The 13,778-nt window shown below is 34.4% G+C and overlaps 1 protein-coding gene and 1 long non-coding RNA gene across 2 annotated transcripts; one reads left to right on the forward strand and one right to left on the reverse strand.

Moving 5' to 3' along the window:
• Positions 1 to 3,741: 3,741 nt before the first annotated feature.
• On the forward strand, positions 3,742 to 9,573 carry LOC140767086 (zinc finger protein CONSTANS-LIKE 10-like). The gene is made up of 6 exons (XM_073106868.1): positions 3,742 to 3,857; positions 4,213 to 4,359; positions 4,455 to 5,162; positions 5,716 to 5,940; positions 6,823 to 7,145; positions 8,072 to 9,573. Exons 3-6 carry the CDS (start codon positions 4,605 to 4,607, stop codon positions 8,202 to 8,204), a joined length of 1,239 nt encoding a protein of 412 aa, XP_072962969.1. The 5' UTR covers positions 3,742 to 3,857; positions 4,213 to 4,359; positions 4,455 to 4,604; the 3' UTR covers positions 8,205 to 9,573.
• A 3,077-nt stretch (positions 9,574 to 12,650) lies between these two features.
• On the reverse strand, positions 12,651 to 13,599 carry LOC140767087 (uncharacterized). Its single transcript, XR_012105541.1, has 3 exons — positions 13,547 to 13,599; positions 13,363 to 13,438; positions 12,651 to 13,240 (listed from the first exon to the last, which is right to left on the reverse strand). It is a non-coding gene; the product is annotated as an uncharacterized lncRNA (long non-coding RNA).
• Between the last annotated feature and the right edge of the window lie 179 nt (positions 13,600 to 13,778).

A 13,778-nucleotide genomic window follows, 5' to 3' on the forward strand; every position in this document is an offset into this window, starting at 1 on the left:
AAGACCACGCCGAAGAAAAGCCTTGCTCCCTTCCAAGTGACAATATATGGCTTACAGACTAATCCTCCATGTTGCAAAGAGAATGGAGGAGGGCACACAGATTCAGATGCCAAAGAGATGTTGTGTACCATAGCATTGGGGAGTGATAGATCCCAAACAGCTCTCCAAAGAAACAATTTAATCTTTAGGAGCAATAAGTAAGTTCTAAAGTTCCAAAGTTTTTCTTTTGACTGACAATCTTTAGAGTCTGCAAGGAATCGAGATAGCAATATGATAATTGTTTTACCCATTGGGCTCGTGGTGCAACTTTGATTATTCTTAGAGGGGAACATATGTAAGGGCATGGCATAGCTAATCTCTCCTAAGATACTAATATGGCTTAATTATCTAAAAGTCTTACACTTGATTGACAGTAAACTATGACACTTTCCTATGACTAAGAGTATAAGAGTATGAGGTTTTTTTTTTTTTTTTGACAAATGGCTAACACTTTCTAGATAAAGAGGTACTTAGGTTTCACCGAGCTTCTAGCTGTCTAGTTTAGGCTTCAAGTCATATGCATCGTCGGACAATTGCTCCGAACCAAATGCCGTCTAGACTTGCTCTAAGTTGTTGTGCTGTCGAGTTGTTCTTCTAAGCTAACCGCACTAAGCTATTAACTGAATTGAGCTAAGCCACTAAATCACAAAAATAATTTCTCTACAATATTATTTGGGGTTAAAATTAAATTCATATTGGTCATAGGGAAGAAACCTATCAACTCTAGGATTGGAGTCTAACATATGACCTCCTTAGTCATAGAAAATATATTTACTAACGTTGGTTGGTGACTAAGAGTATGAGTAACTTTAAAAAAAATAGACTTATGAGAGATAGACACGTTAAAAAGATCCACGGATCCTCAACCACACTAGTAGATTTTCCCATCGGACTATGAATCCAATGATGTCTTATCTAATAGTAGCTACAAACACAAAGAGATGTTTATGTTTCTGTATCCAGCACAAAGTGGCCTTTCTATTTTTACTTACTCTTTTTTCACTAAATATTTTCAAAAGGAGATCACTTAGAATAGATTTACAACTATATGGTTTTGGCATTAATAAGTTTATAAATATCGTATTAATCTACTATTTTCATAACATTATATTTTTTTTAAATTATATTATGAAGGTATCAAGAATAAATATGGTAATTTAAAATCTTCTGATCCCAACATTAAAAGCCGTTAAATAAGTGTTTAGGTTAGTTATCTAACATAGTGTAAGACCTTATTTTTAAAAGGTTATGAGGAGATGTTGTAAGTATAATATAATAATTTTTTAGAGGTTATGAGGAGATGTTTTAGGTATAATGCCTTCTTAGTGAGTTTAATTGCTAAATAAACCATGAAATCAACTACAGGATCATTAAAAACAATCAGCTATGCTATTAATTATGTTACACTTTTCACTAGCGTCTAGTAACCCTAATTACCAAATCGTTGATCCTAAAGAGAGAGAAAATTATGGAAAATTATGAAAGGATCATGAAGCAAGAAAAAAAGCATCAACGTTTATGATCCACAAATAATATTCTTGATTCAACCTATCAACATTAAGAAAATAAGAGAAATTATAACTTCTCCGCCTGACTGTCACCGTCTTCTACTTGAAACTTGTACACTTACTTTATCCGCGGATTAGGTGAAGTTATAATTGTTAGTCAACCGTCAGCTAAGATGTAAAAGTACTTAATTACCTCAACATAAATACAGTCTATTCGAAGATGGTACAAATAGTGTGGTCATTTTGTTACTTATTCATAGCAGAAAATATTGACGGCAATACAACACCTTTATTTTTGGAGATCTCTATCACCGGGATGGCTAAGTAATTTTAGGTTTGAACTGCAAAGAGGTAGCTAAAATCAAGCTAAATCAGAGAAGTAAATTGTAATTTACCTAAGAAAATAATACGAATTGATCCGTAATTGCAAATCCACCAATTTTTAGTTAATCTCTCCATGGGGAAAATATTTTAATTCTGGTCTGTTTTTGGGAATTCGGACGTGGCTAATGCTCGGAGAGGATAAGGCACAGAAGACAAGGCTAATTGGTCAATATCGTGTGGGGCCCGCCGAGATGCATCTCATTGATTGGACGGTCGGCGGGCCCCATGGAGGGAATCGCATAAAGTCCAGTGTGCCTCCCCGTCTCTGTCCCTGCGGGGTATTTTTGGTAATAATGACAAAGAGCGTGGGCTATTCCCCATCCGATCCAAATATCGTGCTACAGGGGCAACGGTGACTTTTTGTCGTAGCATAGTATCGGAGTCACGTGATCGAACTACTATTAGGTTATCTAAAAATATTTAAATAAATAGGTTATTTTAAATAATTCTGAGAACCAAAAAATTCTCTTAATTAGTCATTTTAAACTAATCTTTATAGTTACATATATCAGTTCATATAATTAATGTAAAACCATTTATTAATTACACTTTAAGATAAAATTAGTTTAACTTTATTAACAAATACCATTTAATTTATTTTTGGTAAAAATAAAATAATTTATATTAAGGGCAGTTTAATTGTTCTGAAAAGTCATAGGGCTTAGGTGAAAGAAAAAAAATATATATTCCATATAATAAATTTTCATGAATTTAATTTTCAATCCTACCTTTTAGAATTTATATTTCGAGCCTCAAAACATCATGATGGCTTATAAATCGGATAATCTGCAATAAAAATTCAGTGCATTTTTATATCTAGATTAGTTTTCTTCACATGTAACTCATTTTCTCATGGATTCCAACAAAATTGGTCTTGATTCGCCATCCACTTTAGAGCATCAGTTTGCCTCCAAGAAATTCGAGACCTAAATCTCATTGAGATCGCTCGATTACTCAACCTCCTCATCTCCTTCCTTGCTTGCCTCGTCGATTTCTTTGATTTTAAGACCTAACGTTGAAGCCAACTCATCGGTCAACGAACAATGTTGTGGTTGTTGTGTCTCTCTAGCTTCCTATCCATTGCCATAGCGATTACAATCTTATCCCCATCTCTTCAATCTTTTCCACCCGCTTGTGGCGATGATGAGGCGAAGATTAGGGAGGAAGGAGATGATATCGGCAATAATGGTCGACGAGTTGAGGTCGGTGGAGAGGATGATGTAGCAGCAAGCGACATGGTAGGAAAAGAAGACTGGGAGCAAGAGGAGGGATTCCCAAGTGAAGGATTTGGTGTAGATAGGGGAGATAGTATTTTCATCGTATCATGTGTGACTATCACATAATAATTTATGGACGGAATAGGTAACATAATAATAACAGAAGGGGTTAATTAAGATATTTTTGAAAGTTTAAGAGGTAATTATATACTAAAAAATAGTTTAGGAGGTGAAAGGAGAATTATCTCTATATTAAAATATGGGCCGTGAGATATAATTTTTCCAATAATTAACATATGAATAAATCCTGTTACGGGATAATTATTGGGAAAACAATTTTCCCAACAAACTTTCTGACTACAGGAGGGGGAGGGGGGTAAATCGGTCATTTTGACTCGCACAGTAGGAAGAGGTCGTAGCACGGAAGCACCGTATGTTGCGATCCCGGCCGTACTATAAGTTGCTACTGGTCTTCTGCCGAATTTACCGAACTGACCTTAAAAGCGGAGAAAAAAGCACACGGGTCCCACTCACGAGCTCCTCACGTGGGACCCTCTCTCCTCTTTGTTCTCTCTCTCTCCCCCTCTCTTCTGCTCTCTCTCTCTCTCTCTCTCTCTCTCTCTCGATACTTACTAGTTACAGTTGTGCAATCCAGAAGACTTAAGAGGAAGAGACAAATATTAAGCTCCGAATTTTCTGGTCTTTCGAGGTACTTGTAGTGATTTATTGAATCATTTTCGGCACTTTTGATTACAAAGTTGGATTCTTTTTTAATAATTTTAGCTCTTCTCTTTCTATCTGAGTGATTTTTTTTGAAGAATTTTTATAAATGATATCTTGGGTTAATTTTCCTTTTCTTTCTATAAAATCTCAGCCAAGAACTTGGACTTATGATTTCTGAGCTCATCTCGATTGATTTGAACCCTTTCAGTTTCTTTTCTTTAACGACAAAGAACTTTATACGATATTACGGTGGTTCCTTGTAAAGCTCTTTTGTGTGTGTGTGCGTGTGTTTCAGGGTTCTTGTTGCAAGATTACCTTGCCTTGCTTAATCTGTGTTGTAGGCTTTGGAATCTTTCCAGTGTAGGCAAAAAGGAGAGGGAGTTGTTTGTTTATCCACAGTGATTTCTGGTAGTAGGATTCAGCTAAAAGGAACGTGGGATAAGCATTCAATGATTTGTTGATTCATATCCATGCAAATCTTCATGGGGGTAATCCATCTGATACATGAACTGTAGTTACTGATTATTGTCCTCAAGATTGTTGTTTTTTCTAAATAAAGTAATCCACTTCATTTGATGTCTAGGAATTCGACATTTTTGCTCCAATTAGTTGCAGTTGCTGAATAGAATTTAGGAGGAGGTTCTCACAGTGCACTCCAGAGAAGGTTTTTTCAGCTAAGTGAAGAGAGAAATTTGTTGTTCTTGGTGTGCTTTTGATTCCTGTTTAAGGAACAATGGGCCTTCTTTGTGATTTTTGTGGGGAGCAACGATCTATAGTTTACTGCCGAGCAGATGCTGCTTGTTTGTGCTTGCCATGTGACACGATTGTCCACTCTGCCAGTGCACTTTCTCGCCGCCATTCACGTACTCTATTGTGCGGCAGATGCAGTGTGCATCCTGCACGAGTCCAATGCATCGAGGAGAATCTTTCACTTTGCCAAAGTTGTGATTGGAATGGACATGGGAGCTCAGCATCAGCTCTGGAGCACAAAAGGCAGCCCATCAACTGCTATTCTGGTTGTCCATCAGCAGTAGAGTTTTCTAGGATTTGGTCTTTTACTCTGGATTTTCCTGCAGTGGCAGATTCAATTTGTGAAGAGGGAGTGGGATTAGCTAGAGACGATCCTAATAGCGCGGGTAATTGTTGTGGGCCTTCTGAGATCAGAGGTAATGTAGATAGTGGGGTGAATGGTCTTGGAAACATCAGCAATGGCTCCTCATTAAAGTCTGTAATAGATCCTCTACAATGTAATTTAGATCCGCCGGCTTTTCCAGTTGATTCAACACCAGAGGTATGCAATCTGAACACAGAATATACTAATAGCTACTATTGAGTCAAATTGATCCATGATTATCTTTACAGAAATTATTGGGTGAATAAGTAGACTATATAGTCTAGACATTCATGTCATAATTATATTGATGAGTTGGACTCTGCTTTCTGCAAATTGCCATCGTTGATTTGTCCTTTTAGATGCTTGATTAGTCCCAAGAAGTTCTACAGCACATGTTCAACTTATTTTCATATTAATTGCTAATTTCTATCCATTTTAATTGTTGCATAGGTCTCTAGAATGCAACTTTTTCCTCTTATATATATGTTTCATGCACAAACAACCATTGTCATGATTGAAAAATTAATGGAAGATATTTACTAAATTGTTGATAAAACATTATCCTCTTTTCAATAAAATAATGGCTTCTAAACTACATGTACATCTGAAAATTGGAATAAGCAAGTATGCAAAGTGTATCTTGTTAGTGACAATTGTGTTGAATATGTTTTAGTATGGCTCAGAACTTCCTTCATTGTGACCAGTGTCTGTACATTGTTTGTACATGCAGCTAACTTGTACTGAGATAAGGAACCATGAAATCTGCAAGGGTGATCACTTTTATGAGGACTTCAATCTGGATGATGTTGATTTGACTTTTCAGAACTATGAAGAATTCTTTGGTATTTCACAATGTCCATCAGGGCAGTTTCTTGAGGATACTGAAATTGGTTCTCTGTTTGAAGTGGATAATTACACAACTAATTCCAACTGCCAGAGTACATTTGTTGCAGAAGTACAGTAACACAACTATCTCAATCTTCCTCTGTGTTTTCGTTTCATATTTTTTTGCACAAGACCTATTTCATATGCAATTATCTGTCATCGTAAATTACAATTTGATATCATAACCACAGAAACAGTAGTAAAAGTTGAAAAAAAAAAAGATCAATAAGTGGACTTCTATCCTGCCAGGTCAGCCTGAAAACTATATTAGTATGACTTTCGCTTGATGACTTGCTTTAATGATGCAGTAGCTACCAACTTGTGATTCTGACATTGGTGCACATAATAAATGAAGAACCTTGGAATTGGTTGATTTTGTTGTTTTTCCTTGGTAGGGATTCTCACTAAATTTCATGTATGTGAAATCAAATAGGTATTTGAGCATGTGGAATGGCATTTCCAAGGGAAAATGAAGATCATTAGTTTATCAGCAGCTTTTTTTTTTAATTTTGTTTTTGATGAAGCAGTTTATTGTCAGTTAGATCTTCAAAATTTTATCTTGATACCTCATGATACCTACTACAGATAGTTAAAATAGTTTCTGTCTCATAAGCTAATTAGCGAAGCCATCAGAAAGACTAATTGAGTAAGAAGGAAAAAATATTAAGGACTAGCTTCGTTGTTAGGCAAACTTCACTAAAATGTCCATCTTGTTGGTGACTTCGCTCACTATATATCTGCTTTAAGGACACCAGCACATGCTTGACGGAAAGAACACAAACATATGTATTAATCTCTTCACTTGGCTATCGGTCCATGTATGCATGCCTATGTTTGTATTATTCATACAGGCCCTTCTTATCATCAGTAGAGTTTAGCAAAACAAAATTATTCCTGTATCGAGTAAACCAGTAACATTGCTTGCATATTAACATCTGGTTAATGCTCTCAGGCATCATCCTCTGGGCAGGTTGAATCAACACATGCAGCATGCAGTACTGCAGTATCTGCAGATTCCCTGATGTCAAATCCAGGAACGGATATTGATCCTAACCTGTGTTTCAGTTCAATAAAAGCTTGTTCCAGCCTATCCCTTTCCTTCTCAGGTTTGACTGGTGAAAGCAGTGGAGGAGACAACCAAGAATGTGGGAAGTCATCTATGCTAGTTATGGGTGAAGTGCCATGGTGCCCTCCTAGCCCTGAGTGCTTTTCATTTTCATCAGCTGGCAGGGATAGTGCAGTAATGCGGTACAAAGAGAAAAAGAAAGCTAGGAGGTAAGCGGACTCCTCTATTTTTCAAAAAAATTACATGCATATGACGGTACACTTATTTTATAATTCCTGTATCTGATTTATAATGCACCAAGGAGTTGCATTCCTTAAATCTCAAATTATAATGATGTATCCTGTCTCCATTTTCTCAGATCAATCATGTTGCACTTTGAGGGTCAAAACATGTCTTCATATTCTTTAGAATGCGATCAATTTTTTTATTACTAGTCATAAGTTGAAATTGAGCCAAACCACAAGGGCTTAAGTGCTTAAGTTTAATATTGTTTACCGTCATTGTTGCCCTTAATTCTTTTCTCTACAATTTTTACTAGTGTTATTATTAACTTCTTATTGCCGTTATTCATTTCCACTGTTTTCGTTCATAACTGTTAACTCCTTGAATATTTTTTAGAAGGTCCAATGGATGGGCTACATTTAATTGGTTCTCATTGTCATTTCTTAAAGCCTCAACTCTTTTGGGATTCATTTAAAAAAAGATTGTTAATCTTTCAACAAGCATTATATTAGTCCAAATAATGTCCTTGCATAATTTTGTTCTATATGCCAAAAGTGTTGTAGATTGGTAATTTCGGTTGCAATTATCAATGCAAAAGATAGAGCAGAGGGGCTGGTCTATGCATGGCCATAATGAGGCCCACAGTTTTTGGAACGAGTTAAGATGAGTATTAACCCTTTAATTGTGATGATGGGAATTGAATATTTTATAATGCACGAGGGAAGTGAAGCACAGACTCACAGAGCTGAAGGGGCTTGAGAAATCATTCTGACACTTTGTTGCCTGACAAGGCCATTCTTAAACCATTTTCCAGAGAGTTGACTGTTTGAGTTAATACCAATTGCGACTAATGACTTCTGTCCTTATAATTATGACTGAAATCTCATATCTTTCTGATTTTCCTTTTGCGCAGATTTGATAAGAAAATCAGGTATGAATCTCGTAAAGCCAGGGCAGATGTGAGAAGACGAGTGAAGGGGAGGTTTATAAAGGCTGGTGATGCTTATGATTATGATCCACTCTGCCAAGATAAGAGCTTCGGATGATGGATATGTGTTTCGCCACTTGAAGTATAATTTATTACATATTCAGAAGATGAATGGAACTTAATTCTTACTAATTGTCTTTCCAAGTATCAAGCCTGCCACCATTGGAGGATGATTCGAATCTCACAAGCTGCATAAAAGGATTAGAATTGTCTTTTTTTCTAATTTCTTCCTCAGACGAAAGCCTTTCCTGCAATTAATAAGGTTGAGGAGACTCATATTATCAGGCCAAATTGCATTGCTGCAGTTTCATTGTTACTCAACATGCATGAAGAAATATATGTTCCAGAAAAATGCCTGCAAATTCAGCTGGTCATAAACACCTCTCATATCAATCCTTTTTTCTGGTCCTGGTCAAGGATTTAGCTGCAAACTCATGATCTGCAGCTGAAACCAAAGACTAGGAAGGTTTTTTTTCAACAGCTTATATCTACTTATGTATATATTTTCCATGTGCAACTTGTTGAACATCATCTAGTTTATGTAGATGAGCGAAGAAAAAGAAAAAAACTTGTACTTATTCGACACACCTAAGTAAAACATTTTACATTTTATGTGTAAGAGCATGACTGAAAGGCTACTATGTTGGCCTTAGAACCATTTGTTTGTAGATACAGATGTAATGATTGATTTGAAGCTCTGGGCATTCTCTCTGTAGAGCTATGTTCTGTACAAACTTCTTAGTTTGCTCCTATTCTTAAATAAATTTCTCTTAGCATAATCTATTGATGAATACTAGTTTATGCTAATGTCTGTTTAACATATTGAAGGGCTTTAAACCTCACATCATATGTATCATCCTATGTTTAATTCTAGCATTTTTGTCACTCCAGGTTCTTTAAAATGCTATGTCCATGTGTACAAATATTATCATCAGAGAAGAAAGACAGTCCATGCAAAACTTAGAATGTAGAACTTGAACTTGAATGCTTGGAAATCACATTTTCTAAATTATTAGTGATAGATAAGCAAATCTTGTGGACTAAACCTTCTCATTTTCTTTTACTTTTTCCTGGCTCTCCTATAGCAGAAGCTTTCTTGAGGTTTTCTTTTAGCCTTATTGTGAAAAGCCAACTCTTTTTGATATCTTCTACAAAATAAGCTCATACTTGCAAAACATAATATACTCAGTTTGTCCTTTCTCCTGTCTTTGAAGGGGGAGAAAGAGACAAAGAGAGAGAGACAAAGAGAGAGATGTTCTTTTTTCTTATTGGGATGCACCTTTTCTATCCTTTTCTCCCACTTCAGCAAAAAGAGCATTTACACACACAAGAAAGAACATATTAAGAATATGAGAGATGCTTTGGCTCTTCTCTAGGGACCTCGTAAATAGCACTGATGATGCTTAAAATATCCTGTGGTAGATTTGTAATAGATTTTTGGGTTTTTTTTATAAAAGAAAAATCACAATATGCTCATATATTATTACACTTTTACCTCACTAATACATACCACATTCTTATGTATTATACTTTTACTCACTAATATCTACCACATTCTTATGTATTATACTTTTACCACTACTACCGCATAGAACATCCTATGCACATCCTTATGAGTTAAAAGAAAGAGCTAAAAGAAAACCATCCTTTTCATTTTTTTTTTATTTTAAAAAGGTTAAATTTGCGACGTACAGATAGAAAGGTTGCCGTGGCAAAAAGAAGACCCCTTTTCTCTAAAGGAAATTTGTATATAACATCTTATCTTTTAACAAAATTTTAGTTGACATCCTATTTCTTCACTATTTGCAAGTTGAATCCTATAATTTAGTGAATAATACTCTATTGTTAGATCTGTTAGTTAAATTTAACTAAACTTCTGAATTAAGTTAACTATACTGAAAAAAATTATAAAAATATCTTCAACCAACTCATACTAAGGGCATTTTAGTCACTTTAAAAATAAGGATATTGTAGTTATTTTTTATTTAATCGATTTTCTTTTAGTATTAATTCATATCTAACCTACAGTATTTTTTATATATATTCGTTAAATTATAAGATTTGATTTATAAATAGTAAAAACATAAATTATAATTTTATTAAAGCAGAGTGTCATATGTAAATTTGACTTTTAAGGAAAGTGAAGTGGATAAGAATATCAAATATCTTGCACATATTTCGGAGAAAGTGACCTCCAAAATTTTAGTAAGGTTTAATTTAACTAAACTTCTGAATTAAATTAACTATACTAAAAAAAATTATAAAATTATCTTCAACCAACTCATACTAAGGGCATTTTAGTCACTTTAAAAATAAGAATATTTTAATTATTTTATAAATAAAATATCTTTATTTAATCGATTTTCTTACAACGTTAATTCAAATCTAATCTACGGTAATTTTTACATATATTTGTTAAATTATAAGACTCGATTTATAAATAGTAAAAACATAAATTATAATTTTATTAAAAGCAGAGTGTTATATATAAATTTGACTTTTAAGGAAAGTGAAGCGGATAAGAATATCAAATATCTTGCACATATTTTGAAGAAAGTGACCTCCAAAGACGTAGATAGTAGCTATGACAATAATTTGAGACTCCAAGGCAATAATAGAGAGGATGTTACTATCAACATAATTGAGCTACATGAAACAAGGTAAGGCAAGGTTGAATTATTTGAATCATATAAACAGCTTAGAGGATAAGGTTTTATTGACCCCACATGATTACTACAACCACTATCTGATAGCAGATCATCCACTCCTGTGTTGTTTGTTTCTGGATCCCCCCCCCAACTTGTGCAGGATTTTTGTCTTTATCTTGAAAATGGATGATTCAATGTGCAATTGATAGGTTACATCAAAGTTGTCCTACAAGTAAAAGCTTAGTGTTATGTCCCCTAATTTTTCTTTACAAGTTTAATTCATTTTAAAACTTATATATATTAAATTAGATTCGTTCTAAAATCGTTATTCCAGTCAATAATTTTTAAATATACTTAGCCGTTAGCTAACTGAGTTACCGACTTATATGAAAATTTTAATACCATTCGAAAGATTGCCAAAGTCTAGTAAAAAGATTTTCCATATAAAATCACTATTTGATTCGGTAATTTTCATATAAATATAAGCGATTATTTAGTCAGATATTTGTATTTGAAAATCACTCAACTAATTAGCAAAAATCTCTCAGTATTGAGAGATTAGTTTGGTCAAAAACTCAACATTTTATAGCTTTACAATCTAAAAGACATCTTTGACTTGCTCCTACCATTTTGAGGTGATGATAATAGTGAGTGCAATAAGTTGACAATTGCTTGCTAGAATCTTAGCTACTGTTAAGATCCAATGGCCATCCAATCCCAATTGGGCCTTCCTCAAAACTTTTATTTGGCCCAAGCTTTTAAGACGGTTCATGTTAGATAGCGAATTGGCCCAAAATATTTAAATTATTACCCATATAATGAATCTCTTTATTCTGATGTAGTAACTATATAATAACTTACCTTGTTCTAATATACTAATTTAATATTCTCTTATTTTATTATGTACAATTGATAGAAACTAATTTCATTAATAACCTACGATTACCATCGGAAAATTGAAAACATACATTTGCTTAGTGAATTAAGTCGAATCGTAGATTTCATCTTGTTAGTGATCAAAGCAGTGGTAGGAAAGCCAACTGATCGCCAAACAACGAGCATTGATCGGCTTAAGTTAAGACCACCTATTTGTTCGTTGACATGGTTTATTCCCGAGCTAGGTTCCTTAGATCCATTCTGACCTAAATGGATGAACGGAGAAGCTAGCCTGGGTAGATTGATAGAGCTCAAAGATGTCTTTACTGTTGCCATGCTTAAAAGGCAAATAAAATAAATCTCCTACCCTTGTTCACTTGTGAAATAGAAATAACCTTCTAAAATAAATCACACGGTGCAGTAACTAAAGAACAATTTAACTTCTTCTAGTATGCTAATTTATCATTATCTCTCTTATTTTATAAAATTTTGAACAACACTTAATTACTACTACTTTACATCCAATGTTTCTTTGTTATTTGATTTTAAATGTCACTAATTCCCAATACAAGATTTACTATTCTTTATTACTTTAATATCAATTTTATATCACATCAAATATAATTATCACTACCATACATTAACATTCAACTAGATAATGGAATATCTTACTGTATTAGTTCTCTTCTTTAGAATTGACTTTATTCCATAATGAACGAGTCATTAATGCTTTATGAAACCACATAGCAGAATTGCTTATAACTTCACTACGATTTACAGAAACAAACCGAGCATATCAAACATCATGCAGACGAATCTATGATCAAAATAGCTGTATGAGCTTCTAATTAGATCAACGTGAAAAGAACAGACATGCCTGTTTAATTACATTGCAGAATGTCAGATGCATCACTTCATTATCTCACTGAGAAGATCTTTTGATTGCTCAAGCAAGCTACTTTAGTCAAACACAGCTCCAGAAGAGAAGATTATCAATAAAACGCATCAGATAACAGAGATTTTGGATCTTATGAACCTTTAATTTAACTGAATAATGGATTTAATCCAGAAACTTTCCAGGATATTTCAAAAACAAAAGTTCCTACATTTGACCCTTTGCTGCTACTCTTATACACATAGTTCAACTCTACATCACTGAATACTTCAGGACTACTCACGCCTGTATCTAAGTATATATGATTAACAATAATTTTTCTCAAAAAAATTTCAATGCAAATACCCGTAAACGTTAACAGATTTAGTAAAATTAAATCATATATTGAATGGCAACCTTCATTGAGATAAGAGATGTATAGATGTGCACATACCGTATACTTCAGTAATATGATTTGGAAACTAGAGGTTTCCGTTAATCATCTTCTCATATTGTCCCTGTAAGGCCCCTCACTCTCTTGATCCTTTAGGAAGCCTAGAAACGCGAGCAAACCAAAGAATAAGAAACCACCCGACCAGCGATGGCCTCCACCCCCACCACCTCCTCCACCATCACCATCATCACGAGGGGGGAAACCACTACCACCATCATCGAGCTCTGGTGACTTCTCCTTTCCTGTATCGAATTTATTATTGAAAATCAACTTAAACGACAGAACTTCAGGTAGACAAAGAAAAGATATTAGTCTATCTTCTATTTTTGACATCATTAGTTCTATGAATTAGTACAAATGTAACCTTCGATGGGAGCGATTGTTATTGTTGATGATTGGCGTGTAACGGTCTGCGTCTGCTCAGCAGCACATCTCGCACTCTGAGGAAAAGAAAGTTGAAAAAGAATTACTACCGGTCAACTCAATTAGAAGAGAAAAGAGTGGCATATTAATAATTGAGATTTATAACTCGACTTGAACTCTTTTACCACTATTATGGAACTTCCCAAATATCCAAGAATCAAGTGCAAGGAAGGACCAAGACAAATAATCCAAGACGTCAGACTCAGCTGAGTCACAACAGCCAGAATAGGAACTATCAAAAGCAAACTAAATACTTAACGAAGGACACAAACTTGGCAGGAAGTCACATAATCTTCAAATTCTTGGCAAAATGTTAGTAAAATCCAGAAATATGAGTGCTCTCTAAGTAGATAAGAG

The sequence above is a fragment of the Typha angustifolia genome, chromosome 9, assembly GCF_048772165.1.
Source record: "Typha angustifolia cultivar Huaian chromosome 9, ASM4877216v1, whole genome shotgun sequence".
NCBI classification, from domain to species: Eukaryota; Viridiplantae; Streptophyta; class Magnoliopsida; order Poales; family Typhaceae; genus Typha; species Typha angustifolia.